General features: G+C 27.5%; 3 protein-coding genes across 5 annotated transcripts; 2 read left to right on the top strand and 1 right to left on the bottom strand.

Moving 5' to 3' along the window:
* Positions 1 to 2,730: 2,730 nt before the first annotated feature.
* On the top strand, positions 2,731 to 5,260 carry LOC145744083 (transmembrane protein 177-like). The gene has a single exon (XM_082562182.1). The coding sequence runs from the start codon at positions 4,204 to 4,206 to the stop codon at positions 5,122 to 5,124; it is 921 nt and encodes a 306-aa protein (XP_082418308.1). The 5' UTR covers positions 2,731 to 4,203; the 3' UTR covers positions 5,125 to 5,260.
* Positions 5,261 to 5,264: 4 nt separating this feature from the next.
* LOC145744080 (golgin subfamily A member 2-like) lies at positions 5,265 to 16,026 on the top strand. The gene is made up of 22 exons (XM_082562178.1): positions 5,265 to 5,437; positions 5,678 to 5,743; positions 6,015 to 6,406; positions 6,602 to 6,734; positions 7,092 to 7,211; positions 7,311 to 7,373; positions 7,645 to 7,845; positions 8,036 to 8,155; positions 8,337 to 8,417; positions 8,513 to 8,599; positions 9,705 to 9,812; positions 9,899 to 10,009; positions 10,103 to 10,224; positions 10,387 to 10,579; positions 10,773 to 10,943; positions 11,127 to 11,197; positions 11,272 to 11,350; positions 11,505 to 11,615; positions 12,519 to 12,621; positions 13,247 to 13,353; positions 13,775 to 13,871; positions 15,136 to 16,026. The coding sequence occupies exons 1-22, from the start codon at positions 5,387 to 5,389 to the stop codon at positions 15,399 to 15,401; spliced, it is 2,853 nt and encodes a 950-aa protein (XP_082418304.1). The 5' UTR covers positions 5,265 to 5,386; the 3' UTR covers positions 15,402 to 16,026.
* Positions 14,470 to 19,665, bottom strand: LOC145744081 (MFS-type efflux pump MSMEG_3705-like). Of its 3 annotated transcripts, none has more exons than XM_082562180.1 (10): positions 19,165 to 19,665; positions 18,486 to 18,623; positions 18,299 to 18,409; positions 17,983 to 18,133; positions 17,610 to 17,823; positions 17,296 to 17,397; positions 16,881 to 16,982; positions 16,612 to 16,734; positions 16,210 to 16,410; positions 14,470 to 16,061 (listed from the first exon to the last, which is right to left on the bottom strand). In XM_082562180.1, exons 1-10 carry the CDS (start codon positions 19,371 to 19,373, stop codon positions 15,997 to 15,999), a joined length of 1,416 nt encoding a protein of 471 aa, XP_082418306.1. In that variant the 5' UTR covers positions 19,374 to 19,665; the 3' UTR covers positions 14,470 to 15,996. The 3 variants fall into 3 exon arrangements, with proteins under 3 accessions (XP_082418306.1, XP_082418305.1, XP_082418307.1); XM_082562179.1 differs by having other exon boundaries at positions 16,881 to 17,036; XM_082562181.1 differs by lacking the exon at positions 19,165 to 19,665 and adding an exon at positions 18,823 to 18,964 and having other exon boundaries at positions 16,881 to 17,036.
* Positions 19,666 to 20,398: the final 733 nt, after the last annotated feature.

Here is a 20,398-nt window from a genome sequence, read left to right on the forward strand (position 1 = left end):
TGTATTTCATCAGTTTTTTATTGTTTTCTTTTTTTGTTGTAATTCTTTTTCACTTTCTATTTAATAAAATATTGCACCATAAGGCCTACAGATTTCTGAAATTTTAATTGCGAACTTGCCTAATATTAAAAAAAAAGATAATATATACAACCTTTAAGGTTGTAAAAAACATCTTCGGTATTGTTTTAACCAAAATAGGGGCAAAGTCATATAATTTAACTCTGGCGCGTCCTTAAAACAAGTTTGATCTGACTTCGAATTTAGTCTGGCGTGTCTTTAAAACAAGTTTGGTCTGACTACGAAATTACTCTGGCGCGTGTTTAAAAAAGTTTGGTCTGACTACAAATTTACTCTGGCGCGTCTTTAAAAAAAGTTTGGTCTGACTACGAATTTACTCTGGCGCGTCTTTAAAAAAAGTTTGGTCTGACTACGAATTTACTCTGGCTCGTCTTTAAAACAAGTTTGGTCTGACTACGAAATTACTCTGGCGCGTGTTTAAAAAAGTTTGGTCTGACTACAAATTTACTCTGGCGCGTCTTTAAAAAAAGTTTGGTCTGACTACGAATTTACTCTGGCTCGTCTTTAAAACAAGTTTGGTCTGACTACGAAATTACTCTGGCGCGTGTTTAAAAAAGTTTGGTCTGACTACAAATTTACTCTGGCGCGTCTTTAAAAAAAGTTTGGTCTGACTACGAATTTACTCTGGCGCGTCTTTAAAAAAAGTTTGGTCTGACTACGAATTTACTCTGGCGTGTCTTTAAAACTAATTTGGTTTGCGCAAGACGCCACTTCGAAATTATAACTGCTGTTGAACTTTCGTACGTGCGAACGACTCTGTTCATTTTAAATGGTTGCGAAATCTTACACTACGTTACGTTGCGTTGCGTACGCCGTGTGAACGGGCCTTTAGAGTGTTAAGAACCTTGAACACGTATTTAATCTTACGTCTGATTATGATTTGTTTCCCTTGGTGTACTTACCGTTATATTCTTTTATATTTTCTGATTTAAAAATATTTGGAATCTCTTTCGATTTAAAAGTATTTGGAATCTCTACTTTTTTATGATTATTCGCTGTAGCAAAATTTTCTGCCAGCTAGCAGGTTCCCTTGGGTTATAACTTTATAACTTCTGTAGTTTACTTATTGTTAGTATATTACCAAAAAAGGTAAACAACGGAATGATATAAAATAAAAATTTTATTTAATGTAAGCAAATAAACAGAATTAATTGTATATCGTATTTATTATTTACTTTTATCAATGTGCGAAACCCCCCCCCCCCCAAAAAAAAAATAAATAAAAAAAATTCATTGTCAGACTGTGTGAAAAGTCTGATTTCACTCTGAAAAGAATGTGTGCACGCACAAGACCTTTTATTGTTTAAAAAAATGCACGGCTAAAATTAGCGTTTCGCACACTTGGAGTCTAAAAAACTCCTTTAAATACGCAACATAAATCGTCATATTTTACGCTTGTATGCACGAAATTTTGTCGAAAACTGAATTCTCGCAGTTTGATAAAAAAAATTTTTGCAGGCCAAAAGCACCTGTCATTAACCCATTTAAAATTAGTTTTTGAAACATGAATTTAAAAAAAATAAATGTTTCAAAAACTAACATAGTCATTAACTTACAACGAATTAAAACTTTTTATATATATATATAATATTGTACTTTTTGCAAAATGTTGTTTTGAATATCAGTAAAATTTGTTTTTACATTAACTTTGTACCTGGGAATTTCGTCGCAAACTACCCACTGTTTTTGCAGGCCGAATTTTCTTGTCCCCATTGATACTATTTCAAAGATAGCGTTAAACAGGCTGTCAGGTAGTTTAAACCATTGGTCAGTAAATTTAAGTTGATGGTTGTATTACCATGGGTAATGCATTTAGTTTGTTAACAATGCTCACCCCATTATGTCAATTATCAGACTATGGTGCTTTTCAATGTTATTAAAAATAAAAAGAGCAAAACTATTATTTTTATGAAAAAATAATGTGTTAAAATATATTTGTATTTGTTGATGTTGTAACATATATTTTTTAAGTTGGATGTATCTTGTTTGAAATAACAGCAGTTATAAAAAATAGCTTTAAGAATACACTTGTTGCTTTAAAAAAATGGTTATAATAGAAAAAGCAACTTATATAACTTATATAATTGGCACCCATAGTGCAAATGGGGTTTATTACTTGTTGAAACACCTTTTTTGTTAGATATTGAATAATTTACCCTGTCAGTTTATACTTTAACACAAGTTTTAATCTGCTGTTTATTAAAGGGCAGTCTTAGCTTATTTGGTCCCAGCATACTCAGTAGCTTGGAAAGCAGTTTTTAATACTTAACTTACTAAAAAATGGCATTTTTTTGTCTTAGTGTTAATATAAAACAGTTTTTTTTTAAGATTTTGTGGTTGTGAATTATGTCCATAAAACTGTTTTACGCAAAACACAAAACGTTTTAAGTCATCACAGTGCTATTGATGCTTTTCTTGTTCTTTAAAAACCAGTGATAACACAAATGCCTTTGCTTAAATTTATGCACTAGCCTATTTAAAATTAACGAGGAGTAACTTAAAATTAATCATTATCGCAACATTTTTTCATTTAAAACAGCTAAAGTCAGTACTTTTCTGGCAGGGAATAAGTCATTTAAATTGTAGTTAAGGGCCCGCAAACAAGCACAATTCCCCCTTAGAGGATTTTATGCAGTGCTAAGTTTAGTGTGAAATTTTTAAAACATGACATCAAAAATTTTTTTTTGCTTTTTCGTAACTAAATTATTAATTTAAAAAAATAAATTTTTAGTTAAAATAATTGGCGACCATAACCAGTGTTTTTAAACTCATTTTTATGTAAAATAATTAGCAACCGGTGTGTTTTAACTATAAATGATTAAACATTTATTATCATTAGAACAATCTTACTAGCAATGTTTTATTTCACTACAGAACACCCAAAAACAAAGTTTTTATAGTGTTTTTAAAATGGTCATTTATCTTTTCAAAATAAAAAAAAGAAAGTTTTTAAGGATTATTCAAATTAACTTATAAGCGTTACCGTTATGATGTACCAACATCCCAATCTTATAAAATTAGCAACAAATGCACTACCCATTGTTATTGGTTTGCTGTACTTACATTGGGATCATACGAAACTTATCCTAAATTTTTCAGGTAAATTGAAAATATTGATTACATTTTAACAAAATACAGGTGTTTTAATAATTTGTTTACAGCCATGTACCATGCAATCTGGATGACGCCTTGAATTATTTCCAAACTGTTGTTTTTTAAAAGAGGACTAAGAAAAAGATTAGCCGTTTTTTAGTGAAGTGCAACGAGTTTTATTTACAAAGAAAGAGAAGAGAGAATATAAACAGATATTTACAAAATAAGATAGGAGTATTTGTAAATGTGGTACAACAAGTTAATAACGACTTTTTTTAAGGTTACTTTGTGTATTAAATAAAAGTTTTTTTTGTTAAGAGAAGCTACTTTACAACAAAAATATTTAGAAACATTTAAACACTATGCAAAATAGTGTTGTTTTTTTTCTATTTTACAATAATAGTTTAGAATTTTAAAGATTCTGTATGGTAACGTCATATAAAATACAAAAGGCCAATAGATTGGAAAAACAATTCTGCCAAATCGATAATCCATATTCTAAAACTGATATTAAACTGAAAAATTTAAAAACATTCTGCCTTAGTTGAAAAGTTACAAAGAGTAGCCGAGCTTTAAATCTCCAAAATATAAGGGAAATTTTTGAAGAAAGCAATTTTTCGTTTGCTGAACATGTGAGTGACCAATTATTTTAAACAAAAATAAGTTAAAACACACCGGTTGCCAGTTATTAAAACAAAATAAGTTAAAACACACCAGTTGCCAATTATTTTAAATAAAAATAAGTTAAAACATACTGGTCGCCAAATATTTTAGTTCCGGATGAGTTAAAACTTTACATAGGTTTTGAACACACCGGTTGCTACTGGGCTTTTATTAGTAGGATTGCTTTGTAAAGCCATAGGCAGTTTGCTGACAAAGTTCAATGGCCTAATCAGTGTTTTTATAAATTTAAAGATATTTTTTATTACATTTTTAAACTTCGTACAGTACCGTTAAAGTATCCATATGAAGTAGTTCTTTTTTGTTAAGTTTTTTAGAACTTTAACTTGTAAGGGTAATTTAAATTAAAAAATGAACCAAATTTCTAACTCGTACAAAGCATTTGTTAAATATCGAAAATGGACCACCGGATTTTTTGCAACATCTTTAGTTTTAAAAAACGGTCTTCAGCATGTGTTTCCACTTAATTTTTACATGCCTTTTCATGCTACATTGGAATGCTCCAACTACCCAATGGAACACCAATATCAACTGTTGCGTGCTGTTAAAAAGGATATGAACTATAAGGATTCAGAAGCAATTTCATTTGTGTCTACAAATCCAGATGTAGCAAGTGCAGGATTTGATTTATTTGCAAAATGGAAACAGACCAATGTGATTGGCATTCCAAAAACCTTTTATTGTAATAACGTTATTGAGGCAGAAGAATTAAATGTAAAACTTGGACAATCAAAAGCTTTGGTTACGGGCAGAAGCAAAAATCAAAGCAAATTCTTAAAATCTTTGCTTTTATCTCAATCCGCGCAGAAGTTTGCTATTGCTAGTCACCTAATGTTTATTAAAGATAACTGGGCCATTTTTCAAGCTTTAATACCATCAATATTTGTTTTCATTTGGTATTTGGTCTGTTTTCATGGGCCTCGATTCATGTTTTCAATTAATAAAAAAATACCACTGGTTTATCTTATAAGATGGTCTGTTGCGTCTGTGATATTGGTTTGGTTTTTATGCAAACTTGCAAAATCAAGCATAAATGCTTGGATGTTAAATTCTATTGACAATAAAGTGGCAAACATTTCTAAGGACTTCGCAAAAGGGGGTGTGGAATTTTATGAAAAATTGCTTTCTCGAAATCAAGCTCAATATGTACTTTTAGGCAAGCAAGGTCAAAAATATTTTACATCATTTGGAAATGAAAAAGATGGTATATTCATAAATTGGAAAGGGCCAACTTTGACAGAGCGGTTAAAAAATGTTAAAATATTAATATAGCCTTTTTATAAAAATCAATGTAATATTAATGTGGCTTAAATTTTTAGCTTATAAAAACCTTTTTAGTTACATTTTTAAAAATTTTAAATTGTTTAGCTATTTTAGACAGTTGCAATGTTTGTAAAAATGAATGTAAAAAAATGACAATTTTAAATTTTTAGAATATTATTATTTACAGAATTAGTTCAAATAAAATTATTTTTTTTAGTTAAAAAAATGTATTAACTATTTCTAATTTATTTTGCAACTTGTGGCTGTTAAAATGCCATCAAAAAAAGAAATTGCTGCTGCTAAAAAAGCTGCAAAGCGAAAAGTAAGTTAAGTTTTTTATTTTATTAACTAAATGTAGTTGGATGTTTTAATTGTACTTTTAGAATTTTATTATTAAAAAATATTTTTTATGTGAGCTTTCCGTTTTTTACCAAAGTTGTTTTTTTTATTAACATGAATTGAAAAATGTAATTAAGTATTAAAACGTTATTTTTAACAATATATATATTTTAAATGTTTATCTGTATTTACAACTATTCTTGTTTAAATTTTGTTCATGCAGCTTCAAAACTTTAAACAAAATCGTAATAAACAAAGTCCCAGTAAAGGAAAACCAAAAGTTAAGCAAGTAAGCAAATCTATTTACTGTTAGTTTTGTTAATTTATAATACAAAGTGCATTAAGTTAGGCCCATTAGGGGCCCATTATTTTTTATTGGACTTTCTATAATTACATTAATACTTAAGAAAATATAGGCATGAATAATCATGTAAAACTAAACTTGTTGCAGTAATGATAAAGGGGAAAAACTTAATTTGCCTATTTTTAAAATAGAAACTTATAATTTAAAAATAAAAAGTTGTAACACAAGTATAAAAAAGATCTAACTATTTTTTTAGAATGAAATAGAAATAAATGCTCGAACAACCAAAATTTTTGAAATGGAATTACCTGAAAAAAGTGAACAATTTGTATTGATTTCCAGTGGCTTGGAACATTCGACAACCAAGTCTACTGAGAACAGTGAACCAGTTAAATTCAATACACAAGAAATCTTAAATAGGCCTTCTTGTATATCTGAATCAGATCTAAAACTTGACAATTTAGAAGATGTTGTAGTAAATGCTTATACAGAGGAATTAAATAAGGGTAATGAATCACCAGTTATAATTGGTAAAATGCCGCTGTTAATTGAAGAAAGGAAAAATGAAAATATACAAACTAATACTGAATATAATAAAGTTGAAGAAACATCTCGAGGATTTTTTAAGATTGAAGATATTAATGAAAAGTAACTTAAAGATTTTAGCAATCTTTTAAAATATTTTAACTTTTTATTAATAAAAACTTATTTGTTTACAATTTTTTATAGAAAATGAAATGTATTTTTATAAAATAAACTTTTTATCTGTTGAGGTTTTTAAATAAATTAAAACTATAATGTAAGCAATTTTTATTTTTTTTAAATTTTTTGTTAATGTTTTAGTTCTCCTAGTTCAGCATCAACTGGAACTTTATGTCAAATATCAAGTAAACTAAATGGGTTGGCATTTAAGACTGACGAGGTGAAATCCTTACAAACTAATTCTCATACCCAGATTGTTATTACTCAATTAGAGGTATTACGCTTGCTATACTTGTAAAATGTTTAATTACACTAATCTTACCAAATGTACTTGTTGCAAGAAAAATGTGGTATGTTGTTTCTAATTGTGCGACATTTTACATTTTCATGTTTGTATTAACTTTGATATATAAAAATCTCTGTTTTATTTTTAAACTCAACTTACAATTTGATTTCTCTTATGTACCGTATTTATATTTTAAAGAATATTATTTGGTAATATTTGCTGTTAAATTTTATAATACAAATCTTTTGATTAAATTTGGTTAATTTGCAAGTTACCTAAAAATCTGTTTGTGGAATATTAAGTGCATAAGTATCTTTTTCAGTATGTTAATTAATTTTTATTAAGCATCGAAACCAACAACTTGCTGAAGAAATTGCTTGCTTAACTCATCAAGAACAGGATCTTAAGTTGCAGATTGAAAACTTGGCACATCAAATTAAAAGTTCTTATTCTCAATTTGAAAGTGTAAGATTTCAAAAAATTTTCTGTCTTTTAAATTTTTGTAAGCTGTTGACAGTTATTTACGAACCTTATTACATACTATTTTTCACATTTTACTAACAGGAAAAACAGGAGCTTTATACAAAAACAATGAAGGAACAAACAATGCTTCAACAACAACTGCAGGTAAATTGAATTGACTGTTTTTTAGACTTCATTTTTTTGGGGTTTGATAGTATGGTGGTGCTCATGCTGTAGTATACTACAAAATCTTCGTGTCAATATTTAATACTCCTGTTGCATCAAAGTAATATTTATCGTATATCACCTAAATACAAAAAATTGGGCTGTAGGTCCTAAAAACTTGCGTATTTGAAATATTTTCCAATTACCAAAAATGATAAATTTAAGTTTTAAATTGTGCTTATTTGCCTTTTTTATTTTTAAAATTGTTTAGGTTCAAATGCAAACCATTGGAATCTTAGTTGCAGAGAAACAGGAATTACAACATCAACTTCATGAGATTCGAACATCAGCTGAACGGTTTCAGCTTACTAAACAGCAGTACAATGAACAATTGCAGGATTATAAAGTTCAAGTTCAAACTTTAGAACGTGAAAAAAGAACTTCTGAGGACAATATAAAATATTTAACCATGGTTAGTTTTTAAATAGAAAACAGTAGTTTTTTTCCAAAAGATTTAATCTAAAATTTTTTTGTTTTGCAGCAAGAATTTTTTATGTGTTTAGCCATTGGTATTAAATATACTTCAGAGTTACAAATAAAAATAACTACTAGTTTCTTTTTTTGCCAAAATATATTAAATTGTTAATTATTACTTTTTACAGATTAAAAGTTCCTTAGAAAAGGAAAGAAACGGTTTACAAACTAGTTTAAATGGAGTACAGCGGAGCAATGAGGAAAATAAAATGTATGCAAATGAACTTGTGCAAAAACTGGCAACCAAGGTATAAATTAATAAATTTTAAGGGATATGTTGTTGTAAATATAACAATTTTATTTTAACTAGGTAATGAATAAAGTCTAGTTAATTTTTGTTAGCAACTATTTATTTTAAAAGTTAATTTTATGATTTGTCAAATGCCAAATCTCTGACATTGTTTAAAAATAATACCCTGTAATATTTAGGATAGTGAATGTATTCAGTTATCTGAAGAAGCAAATGATCTTAATGAAAAGTTAGCAATGGCTGAAGTATTACTTCAACAAGTAAGTGATTAAGGTACAAAATTATTGCAAACTTTTTATATTTTCTGCATTTATTTTAAAAGCATTCTTCTAGAATTTATATTTTATAAATTTAGTTGGCGAACAAAAATGATGAAAGTCCAAACTCTCAGATCGAAAAATTTCAATGTGAAAGGGAAAGCCTTAATCAAAAACTACTTGAGGTTAAAGTGGCATTAAATTTGGTATATTGCCTAAGTAGGTGCTTGCATGTGATGCACGTCGAAGCACTAACCTTGTTTAATTCCCAATGCCACACTATACTATGTCAATATAGTTATTGAAAATATGTAAATGATTCTTGAGAAAAGTTTTTACTTTTCTTATTAATATATAAATTTCTCAGTTAAATTAATAAAATAACAAATTGTCTTATAAATATTTTATTTTTGAAATTGTCTTTCGAAAAATTTGTATTAATTTAAAAGAGCGCCTAGTATTTTTAAGGTTCAATTTATATTGCTTCAGTACTATGCCTGAAAAATTAGTGCATATATTTTTTTTAGCCTCTAACGAGTAAAATTAACAAAAAAGCATGCAAATGTATTTAATTAAAGAATTATCAAACAAAAATATCCTCAATGGATATGGTAATTTTACAAGGTTTTGGATCAGTTGTACTTTACAGACCTTGAAGATACTCTTGTACTTTAAGGTTCAGGCTGAATTTCTTTTTTTAAAGGTTTTTTAACATGTGTATTAGTATACTTAAACCCGACCTATACCTTGTATAGATATACCTTAACGCTAACTTTATAATCACTGTATATGTAATACAAGGTTGTCATTTTATTAAAAATCTGGATAACACTGTTACCTTAAAATTGTTTAACAATTAAACAGTTTTATTTTACTACATGGTACTTCTAAGGACCTTGTCAAATATCATTTTTTGTGTTCTGATCCATACTGACTCCCCTTTCACATTCTAACTGTCTAAACAATTATAAATGTTTTTGCAGACTGTATAGTACAAGTGATACTTATTTTTTTGTTGGTGTGCGATTGTTAAAAAATGACTTATAATTAGTTGTAAACTAAATACTTTTTTATTTATAGTTTATTTTAGTTAGGATATTGAATAAGTAACTTTTTGTTTTATTCTTTTCTTTAATGTGCTTGTGTAGTGTTTTTGTTAAAATAAGTTAAAATGTTTTTGCTAAAATGGTATTTGTTAGGGTTGGTTTTAACAATTTATTTTATCTTCAAGTAGTAATTTTTTTATTTGATTAATATGGAAAAAATTAAAAGTATTTTGTTTTGGTTTAGTATCAACGAATATTTGATGAACTGACAAGTGAAAGAGATCAACTTGGTAAACAGTATGATGAAGTTCATGCTCAAATGAGGCTACAAATACTTGAACTAAACACACAGGTTTGCCAGATGCAAATAAAATCTATAATTTGTTATAGCATACAATAAAACAACTAAATCAAGTTTACCAACTTATTTATTTAAAGGTTACAACGTTGAATAATAAGAATAAAAGCTTAAATGTTGAAAACGAAATTTTATCAAGCAAATTGAGTTTTTTGAAAGATGATACTGAGTTAAATACCATTCAGAAAAAGGTTCAACAATTCTTTTCTAAAAAATTGTGTAATTATTCTAACAGTGACTGGTCATATTTTACTAAAGATACCCAATTTTAAAATGTTTTATAGGTAATTGGTTTAGAAACCAATGTGAGTGATTTGACATACCAATTACATGCAACTAGTAATGATAAAAGTCAGGTGGTTCAACAATTACAAAATCAAATAAAAAACAATGAACATCTTGCCAGGTAGTACTTTATATTGTTTACTTTGGCACATTTTTGCCCAAGGTATAACCACAAGGAGCAATATTTGTTTTTTGGTATTGTTATTTTATTGAAAATTAATGTTATAACTAATTTTATTTAATGTTTCTTATAACCTATGCTTATTAATGTTTTTTGCTTAAGACTAAATGAGACTCAACAAAGCAAACTTAATAAGCTAAGTGAAAACATGAATAAGAGTTTAATCTCTAAAGATGAGTACAAAAGATTACTCGAGCAAACTCAAAGTGACCAATCTACAATTTCGAGAGCCCTTCAACAAAATAAACAACTCAAAAATCAACTGAAGGAAATGCAAGAAAGTTTTATTAAATTGGTAAATTTTTTTTTATTTAATTTTTTTTCTTTTTGTTGTAAGATAACTAGAAGAGTTTCCTTTTTAATGTATTTTAATGATTTTAACACTAAAATTAATATAGTTTTGTATCTACCCTTCATGGTAGTTTAACTTATATTTCATCCAACAAATATTTTTTTAGTTAAATAAAAAAGTTAAAAACTTTGTTTAGACAAATGATAAAATAAAGTTGTCCAATCAAGTTTCTTCCTTAGAGCACAGTAATTGTGAACTTGAAACCAAATTACAAATTACTAACAAAAACCTTAAAGATGTTAATACAAATTATGAGAAACATTTTTTGGGTATAAACCAAGAAAAGAAAAACGAAATACATTTAAAGGTGACCTGCATTATGCTTTTGGTTACCATACATTAAAAATTAAATTATATGTATGCCATTTTTGGTAAAAGAATGTTTCATTGCTTTAAAAAATATTAATCCTTATATATAACTAGCTATTTACGGATCCTTGTTTATTAAAAATAAAGTAAACCCAAAAGTTACCATTTTTTATGTTAACAGCAAAGTATTTGTGATAAAGCCGAATATAAAGAAAAACTAAATGCATTGCAAGAAAATATTAATGTACTCGGGTATGTGTTACATTGTGCAATTAATAATTAAATTCTAGGTAATACTGTGATAATTATATTTGCTTTTGTTTTAGGAAGGAAAATCAGGAGTTAAAAAACATCGTAACATCATTAAAACATAAAATAGATTCAAACAAAGGTGATGATTCTGAGGTGAACATGTTTTTAAACTTTATTAAAATTGATTTTTGCTAAAAAAATTTACTTTAATCTATGTTAAATTTTTTGCTTTGCCCAGGATAAATTTTTTTAAATGTTTTTAAAACATCCTTTTTGTTCGAAAAAAAAACAATACTTACTTTTGCAGGTGGCAAGGTTGCAAACATCAATTAGTGAGTTAACACAAGAGAAAGATTTATTGAAAGCTGAGTTGGATAGTTTAATAAGTACTGATCTTGAAAACATGATACTTTTGCAGGTACATAATAATTTAATAATTTAGGCTTGATAGGTTTTATAAAAATAATTTTTTGCCAACAATTCACTAAACAATGAAATAATAAAAATTTGGTAGTTATTGGTAAAAGTCTCTTTACATGAACAACCTACTTGTACCCACATATAAAAAGTTTGGTTATTTATTTGTTTTTTTATTTATTCTACATATATATATCTACTAGTATAAAATGCTGTGTGGTTCTTTTTATACATGAACACTAAAGGCGCTATTTGTAATAATTACACCCTTTATCTTTTAAAGTAGAGATTGCGTATATAAATTCTAAGAGGGATATGATAAGTTAAAAATGCACAAAATAATACATTAATCACAGTATCTTATTGTTTTTTTAATTATTCTACCAGAACGTGAAATGTATGAGATAGTAGCTTCCTTATTAACATTACTTTTACGCAGCGTTAAATGTGTACGATTAATACTGATATCATTATTTAAGGAAGTACCAATATAGGGTTTGTAGTTTCTATGTAAGAAATTTTTGTTTGTAGTTTTTATGTAAGAAATTTTTGTTAATCAAAATATTTGTGTAAGGCATTTTTAAAACCCAATGTGATTTTGTAATTTTACTACTGGTCACGTGTTAAATTATATGTGTTTATATATATACTTCGGAAGGGTTTATTTTTGTGTTTATACAAAAGAGGTTCAAATGTGAAAGGTTTAGATGTAACGGTTTAAGTGTTATGGGGTTTAATTAAGGGAGTTTGGTTGTAATGGAATCAAATTAAAAGGTCCTGTATGGTGTTTCAATGTTTGTTACTTTAACCAAGCTATAAAGTTAACAAAAAAATTATTAATATAAAAAACTAATAGAATTATAAAAAAACAATAAGGGGTTGTACATAAGAAATAAATATTTAGGACAAATTCAGTGTGGTTATGAAGGAAAAGATTGAAGCTATAAGTAGGGTAGAAGACCTTGAACATATTAATCTACAACTTCAAAATGAATGTGATACCATTGGTAAGTTTTACTGTTTTTAAAAAAACTGTTTTCCAAATTTTAGATAAAAACATCCATGTTTTTAGAATTTATTTAATTTTAGATAAAACATCCAATAATATGGATCTTTAAACATTGTTTTATTTGAAAACTTTACAAATTGTGTATTTTTTGACCTGTTATGAGTAGGGCTTGGATCTAGGTTTGTTTAAATAACTTTCAATATAATTTGTTATGTGCCGGCAGCATGGTGTAGTGGTAAGAACACTTGCTACACCACACATGAGGGCGTGGGTTCAATTCCCACTGATCCCATGCTGTAGTGCCCTTGAGTAAGGCGCTATAAACGGTATGAAGTCCTGCTGAGCCAGCACTGAATCAGCAGCATAATTATCGGGCAATTATAAACTATAATATCCAAAACTGCCACAGGCAACTGGAGACTGGGTCAAGAGTTACTGATGTTACTCTATGTTTAAGTCAGGGATTCGACTTTCTCACATCGAGGATAAAGATATATACAAAAATTCAGATGCATTTTTTTTATTCAGATGCATTTTTTTAATGGACATTTTAAATAGTGAAGTATTGTTAAATTTTGTTTATATTGAAGCATTAAATTACATTTTTCAACAATATTGCACAGGTGAATATATTACCTTGTATCACAATCAAAGACAACTATTAAAACAAAGACACCATGAAAAAGATGAATATGTTTCATCCATGGCTCAAGACAGACAACTCATGCAGGTACACTTTAAATTAGTGATTTAAAAATAAATTTTCGAAACTTGCATTAATTAAGTTTATTCTTTATTTTAAGCATGACATATTTTAAACTAAGTCAACTAAAAGTTGTGTATTTTATCATCGTTTGATCGTGTGTTTATAATTTTGCCCGAAAATCGCCTGTGCTGCAAAACCAATAGTGGACAATTCACAAATAGTTAGCAATGTACTTGATTATTGTTTTTTAGAAATATTTATTTTAAACAGCAACTTCATAGCTAAAACATTAAAACTTTATTTTCTTATTGTTGCCATGCCGATCATTGCCAGTTATTTATCATTGCCACTTAAATATGTTTTATGTGTACAAATAGGTTGGTGTATATATGTATTAAAATTAAAGACAAACATTTGGTAGAGATTTTAAATTCTTATCATTTAGGAAAAGTTGGAAAAACTACAAAGTCTTGTTATCAGGCTATTAAATTCACAAAATGAAACCCAACCAATTGAAGGCGAAGTTACTAAACTTACCACAGGTATTAAGATTGTTTTATACAGTAAAAGGTGGCTTAATATAAAGAGTAAAGTAAAATGTGGCTTGGTACAATGGCACATGGTTTTATAACTTGAGGTTCTCAATTTAAACCTTGCTCCTAAAGTATCTTAGCACCCCTAAATAAGGCACTTTAAATGATGCTAGCTTTTACATGCCAAAAACTAATCATCAATTTTCAGATATGAAATAATATTTAAAACTGCCTAAAGCAATAAGGGACAAGGCTGTGGTGAAAATAAGTTAACTTGACATATCAAAGATCAATAAACATGGCGAAAATCCAATCGAAACATTTTAATTCTTTTTACAGTTTTTACTAATTTTACATCATGTGGCTAATACAATTTCACAACTTAACACCAAGCAAAGGGTATTGTTTATTTTATACAGACAAATTATACAAATTACACCTTGAATGGAAATTAATCTTACACCTGTTAAAAATACATTAATACCAAATTTAAATAAGCTCAATAATGTCTAAATAAAACTAAATCAACAATAAAACTGGATTTATATGATAATTAAAATACAGTTCTAAATTATTTGATCTTTTTAAAGACTAAAACATTCGTCTTACTGTAGTTAGTTACACAAAAAATTAACAACAAAATAAATTTTTAGGAAATCATTTCTTAAATTTTAATATGCAATAGAAATATTAATTTTATGAAAAAAAAGATAAAAATTTAATTCATGCATTATAACAAAATTTTAATGCCTTAAATTAAATTTTAATAAATAAACAACCATTTTAATATAATAAATAAACAAAAAAAGTTTTAAAACAAGTTCTTAAATCACTAATATCATAATATATAGTAGACAATTTTTAATGCGCGAACAAGCACATCAGTATGGTGAGTAAACCAAAATTTATTTTTATGTTGTTAATATCATATTACGCAATTGACCAAAATTTTAAAACCAAATAGCAACCTATAAATTAAATATAAAATAGGATTGGAACACAATTGGATACACTAAACCCTTCAAGAAAAACACAGACAATAAATGAAATGCTAATAAATCTCCTTAACTACTTAATCACATAAAAAAGTTTTTTCAGATGCAAATCTTTAAAGACTAAGCATAACCGTTGCTCTATATTTACCATCACATAACAATAAAATTCACCAATATATAATATTTTTTTCTAATTTAATAAAAATAAAAATTAATTTTCTGACTAAAAACATTTTGAGAATTTAAAAATATAAAGATTAACAATTAAAAATAATAAGGTGATAAAAGTTCAAACTGGCCTGATATGGTTGAAAACAAAGAACCACAACCTTCAAAGCCAGACATATTACCAGACTCCGTAAATATGAAAAGCAGACTACTTGATGTATCAGGTCGAAAGTTACGCTGTGACAGTGATTCCACTACAGCTAATGAAATCATTGACTTAATTGAAGAAATACAGGCACCAGCACATATGGGAAACCCTTTCGATGCACCCCATGGCTTTTGTTTAAGGTACATGGGAAAATATACTTCAATTTAAACCAGATTTTTAGTAAGGGAAGTACATGTAATATTTATACACCTTGTGATGCATAAATAAAACATTAAGGGCAAATTTTATTGTTTTTTTTTGTTTTCAAGTAAATTAAGGGGAATCTAGAAAATGATTATGTTACTTAGTGTTTAATAAGCGTACTTTGCAATACTAGTCTGCTAGGTTTAAAAAAGTTAAAATATGTTTATTATGTAATTTTTATTTTAATGTTAATTTTTTTTAACTTGTCATATTAGGCTTTTAGACAAACTGGTGGCTATTTTTATTGTAATCCTATTTAATTAAAAAAAATATGTTTTTAACATTTTTTCATGTCATTAAATAAATTGAAATAGTCCTTATTATTTTTTATACAACACTGTTTGTGTTATAAACAATTTAAGGCTTGTGAATTTCAAAAATGTTACAGTTGTATGTTTATTTTTTTATTTTTTGTGTCATTAGATAAATTAGCTATATTTTACTTTATTCTTGTATAGCTCTGTTTGTGTTATATAAAGCTTAGTTACAAGGAATTATATTTTTTATTTTTTGCAGGTGTTATTATTATTTTATTAAATTGGAGATCAGAAAATGTTATCTATTTTATTGTATTTTGTCTTTGTCTTCTTATAAGTAAATGAGTGAGCAAAAATAAAATTGAACCTAAAAATAATGATTTGTTTTCTAAAACATAACAATATATGAAATGATATTTTAATGTATATACAGTAAAACAGTATGATTATTTGTCTTCAACTTTATTTTAATTAATAAATAATCAATACTAAAGCACTAAATACTGTATACTTACTTGCAAAATAAAATCCTGGAAACATTATATACAAGGCATTTCTTAAATCACCAACTGTATGCTTTAAAGTAGCCACAACTATTGGAATATTTCCACCGACATTAGCTACCACAAATGCCCACAAAGCAACTGCTGTAGACCTAATTTCCAAAGGTACCATTTCTACTAAAACTGTCATAGTAACACCATACCACATTTCAGCTAAAATTATATTTAAAAAAATGTTTTATTTTTTTTCCAAAATTTGATTCCATGGATATAAACAATCAATTTAATCCTAGAGCATAATTATAAAATATGATTCCAATATTTTTAAATAAAAAATCTTTATAATATTTAGGTACAAGTACAATCACAAAAATTTAAGAAATATTTTCGATTTTTAAATGTTAGTTTTTTTACCGAATATGTAAGCAAATATAAGTGAAATAAAGCAGTAAGGAGGAGGTAAGTATAAAACAAGTACAGCAAGAGGAGAAGCAATTGCTTGACTAACAACAAGCACCCATAATCTTTGTGTTATACCTGCGAAAAATAAAATAATTTTTAGGACATCAGCTTAATATTGAAACACTATGTAACAACCTCGACAAATTTTTTTCAATATTAATAATGTTTTCTAAACTTTCTACATATATAATTTATTTAAAAACACATGTTTACTAAGTTACCATAACTTGATACAATGAGATCAGAGATAATCCCCCCTGAAGCAATCCCTATTGACCCTCCCACAATTGAACATAAAGTCATCCACATTCCTAGGTTCGTACCTGGGTAGTATGTATCAAAGTAAATCTGTGTGTTGTATGCCCAACAAAAACTGGCTGTAATTATTTAAAATAATAATTAATATTTGTATATGGGCTTGGTGTACTTAAGTATAAAACATTTTATAGGTTTCATACCATTGGTTTTCAAAGTTGGTAAACATAACACTTTTTTTAAAATAATGGTTTATTTTTATTTAATTACATTTAATTGTGACATTGCAACCTTTAGATTATTTGCTAAAACTTAAACAACACTAACTGTTTCAAAGAAAAGTTAAATATAAGTATGATAGGTAAATTGTTTAAGCTATACCTGTATGTCTTACTGATGCAGCCAGGAGTAACATAAGAATAGCTGGATTGTGTAAAAATAACTTTATTGCTAACCATGCTGTAGGAAAAAATTGCACTCTTTCTGCAAAATTAATAATTTTGTTACATTTATCTTAGCCACCTATAAATCAAGGTAAAGTATACTATTGTTTTTTAAAACATATATATACTAACAGTATTTTTAATTTTAAAAAAAACAGCTAAATAATTACTACAAAAAACGTTTTAGAAATTTAACTTCACTTACCCCTAACATTTTTTTTTCAGATTTTTATAAAATTTTTAAACAATTACTTTTTACTTTAACTTTAGAATCATCGCCTGACAATAAGTTTTTTTCACATTTTTTTAATTTTTGTAGATGAATATGAGCTGGGGAATCTTCATTTTCTTTAACATTTTTTGCAAACAAATTTTTTTTTCTTTTTGGCTCTTTAACTGTAAGAAACAAGAGTGACAAAACAAAAAATCCACTTAACCCACTTATAATGTAGCTCAAACGCCAACCCTAAAAATAATAAATCTTAATACAAAATAGATTTTGACAATAATTTGTATTTTTTTGAATTATTAGATAACTTCTTAATATTAACAAACCTTAAACAGATAAAATCTAAATAGATTAATAAATAAAGTGAATGATATATAACTGTAGAAATGTATTTACATTTGCAGCTGTCACATAATTTCCCACCGCAAAAGCAAGACCATAACCAAAGTAAATACCCCAGTTGAATATACTCATACCAAGAGCCCTACTTTGTGTTTTAAACTTGTCTGCAACTATTCCAGCAGTTAGAGGTGCACAGCCTGCCTCCCTTTAAAACAACAATTAGTTACAAGTAAATAAATAAATTGTGTTAAAAGCAAGTAATCAATCATGTGAAAAACTTTTATTTTTTTAAAGTGCTAAAGCAACCAAACTGGTAAGGTTGTAAAAAGCAAAGTAAAATAGTGATTTTGAAAAAAAAATTTTATTTTACCCTGCACCATATCCAATTCTTAGCAACACCAACTGCCAATATTGGTTGGTAAATCCAGTTAGTAATGCCATAACAGAAAAGAAAAATATACACGCTGTCAACAACTGGATTCTAATAATTGGGGGAAAAATAAAAACATTTATTTATGTTATGATATTAAAAACTCTAAAATAATTAGTATTCATACCTGTTAAAAGTATCACCAACAATTGCAATAACAATTCCCATTACTGTAAATATAGCTATAAAACATGGTCCTGCTAGCAACTGATATTCTATTCCTGATCCTAAGTAATCCCATCGGCATATTCCACTACCAACACACCTTTTTTAAAAAAAATAATAATATTAAAAAAACATATTTTTTAAAATTTGGTATTAAAATGTTTATTCTAGTATTTTTAATGTATATACTTCATTTTTTTATTACAATATTTTCTTAAATGCAGTGACAGCTAATGGGGCAAAGTATAAGGGTGATAAAATCAGAGACACCTGAGGGTATGTTTTACTTAAATAATCACTTTTTTAAATATGCTGGTCGAACCAACATGTCAACCGTTGCTGTTGCTTTCTAAAATATGACCACAGAACACTTTCCCTTGAGCCCATCCTTATGCCAGTTCTCTTTTTAGTGATTCTCATTTTTTTGCAGTCTTACCTTTACTCCCTCCTTTTGGTATTTTCCCATTTTTATTGGGATATTGCCATATTTTTTTCTAAAGCACATGTTTATTCATAATTTGTGGCTATTGTTTACATTTTTTAAACTAAATTGAAAAATTTTACTTAAAATTTTCAGCAAAAAATTATTTACCAAAAATGTTATCTTTAACAGGGTTTTCAAGTTCAAAAAAATTACTTACGATGTAATATTTTTGTATTCCGAACAAGTCTTATTTGAAAAAGTTGCACTTTCGTTAAAAATACAACCCTGGTCACCAAACTTCAAATCTTGAGAAAGTGGTCTTGAAATTATTCCAATAAGAAAATGCCCAAGTTCCCCCACCGCATAACAACTCATTAAAATAATTGTACTACACCAATTCCTTATAGGCTCTCCATTAAAGACCATCTTATTGGTCAATTTTATCCCTGTTTTTTGCAATTTATACAATTATCAAAATTATTGTGTTTATCAGTATCTTGTTCTTTAAAACAATTCTACTTAAAAAAAGCTTTTGCTTTAGATTAACTGATTGAGGCAATACTGTAACAGGTTTGTTATAAAATTACCCAGTTTAATATTGTATTCACAGTTTTATTGTTACCGTCCTTATTCAAATAGAATCAAGTAAAACAATTATCAATATATACAATTACAATAATGCAATATAAAATAATGTTCCTACTTTGAAATTAATCAAAAAATTATATTAAACTATCAGATTAAAAGTAGCATACACTAACAGTACCAACGGTTGACAGAATCTTCGGCCATAAGGTTCGGCCTGCAAAAAAAAAATGCGGGGGGTCGGTGACGAAATTGCCGCGTAAAATGTCAGCTTAAGACCATATTTCACCGATAATCAAAATAAAATTTGACAAAAAGTATAATACATAAAAAAATTTAACAAGTTGTTACGATAAGCATATAAGTTAAGTTTTTTTTTTATAAAATTGTTAACACTCCTAAAAAAGGAAATACAAAACGTTGATTCTCGATGTATGGGAATTGTTGGTACAAGCGGCGCTGTTGCAATAGCACCGTTTCTGGTCATTTAAAAAAAACTCGAAAAAAAGGCGGTAACGGGAGCAACACAATAATTCCTCAGATATTTCCGGGCACAGTGGATCGATAACCAAGTGTAAAACTCTTTATCGTGGAGCGTATACAAAGCATATGTACGCACAAATAACGACGTTGAAGGATGGCAATATCGTCTTAACAAACCAGGGCGAAGTCAAATGCCATTGTGGTGTTCATTAAATTAATCGTAACAATTTATATTTATTTGTGTTGTTCTACATACACTAAATCGTTGGGTTAAAGTTCTTTAATTGCACGTTTCTAATTTTCCAATTAATGACGTCAAACGCACCACAGGTGCTTCAAGTAAAAAAGTGTTAATTTGTAAACCAAACACGTTTCTTTCATTT

The sequence above is a fragment of the Corella eumyota genome, chromosome 2, assembly GCF_963082875.1.
Source record: "Corella eumyota chromosome 2, kaCorEumy4.1, whole genome shotgun sequence".
In the NCBI taxonomy this organism is placed as follows: Eukaryota; Metazoa; Chordata; class Ascidiacea; order Phlebobranchia; family Corellidae; genus Corella; species Corella eumyota.

Coding starts and splice junctions, on each gene's coding strand:
- LOC145744083 (XM_082562182.1), top strand. CDS start 4,204: ATGAACCAAATTTCTAACTCGTACAAAGCATTTGTTAAATATCGAAAA.
- LOC145744080 (XM_082562178.1), top strand. CDS start 5,387: ATGCCATCAAAAAAAGAAATTGCTGCTGCTAAAAAAGCTGCAAAGCGA. Junction 8,600..9,704: donor TTAATCAAAAACTACTTGAG/GTTAAAGTGGCA, acceptor GTTTTGGTTTAG/TATCAACGAATATTTGATGA. Junction 10,944..11,126: donor AAAACGAAATACATTTAAAG/GTGACCTGCATT, acceptor TTATGTTAACAG/CAAAGTATTTGTGATAAAGC.
- LOC145744081 (XM_082562179.1), bottom strand. CDS start 19,373: ATGGTCTTTAATGGAGAGCCTATAAGGAATTGGTGTAGTACAATTATT. Junction 18,624..19,164: donor GAATACAAAAATATTACATC/GTAAGTAATTTT, acceptor TTTTTAAAAAAG/GTGTGTTGGTAGTGGAATAT. Junction 16,735..16,880: donor TCTCATTGTATCAAGTTATG/GTAACTTAGTAA, acceptor TATTTTTCGCAG/GTATAACACAAAGATTATGG.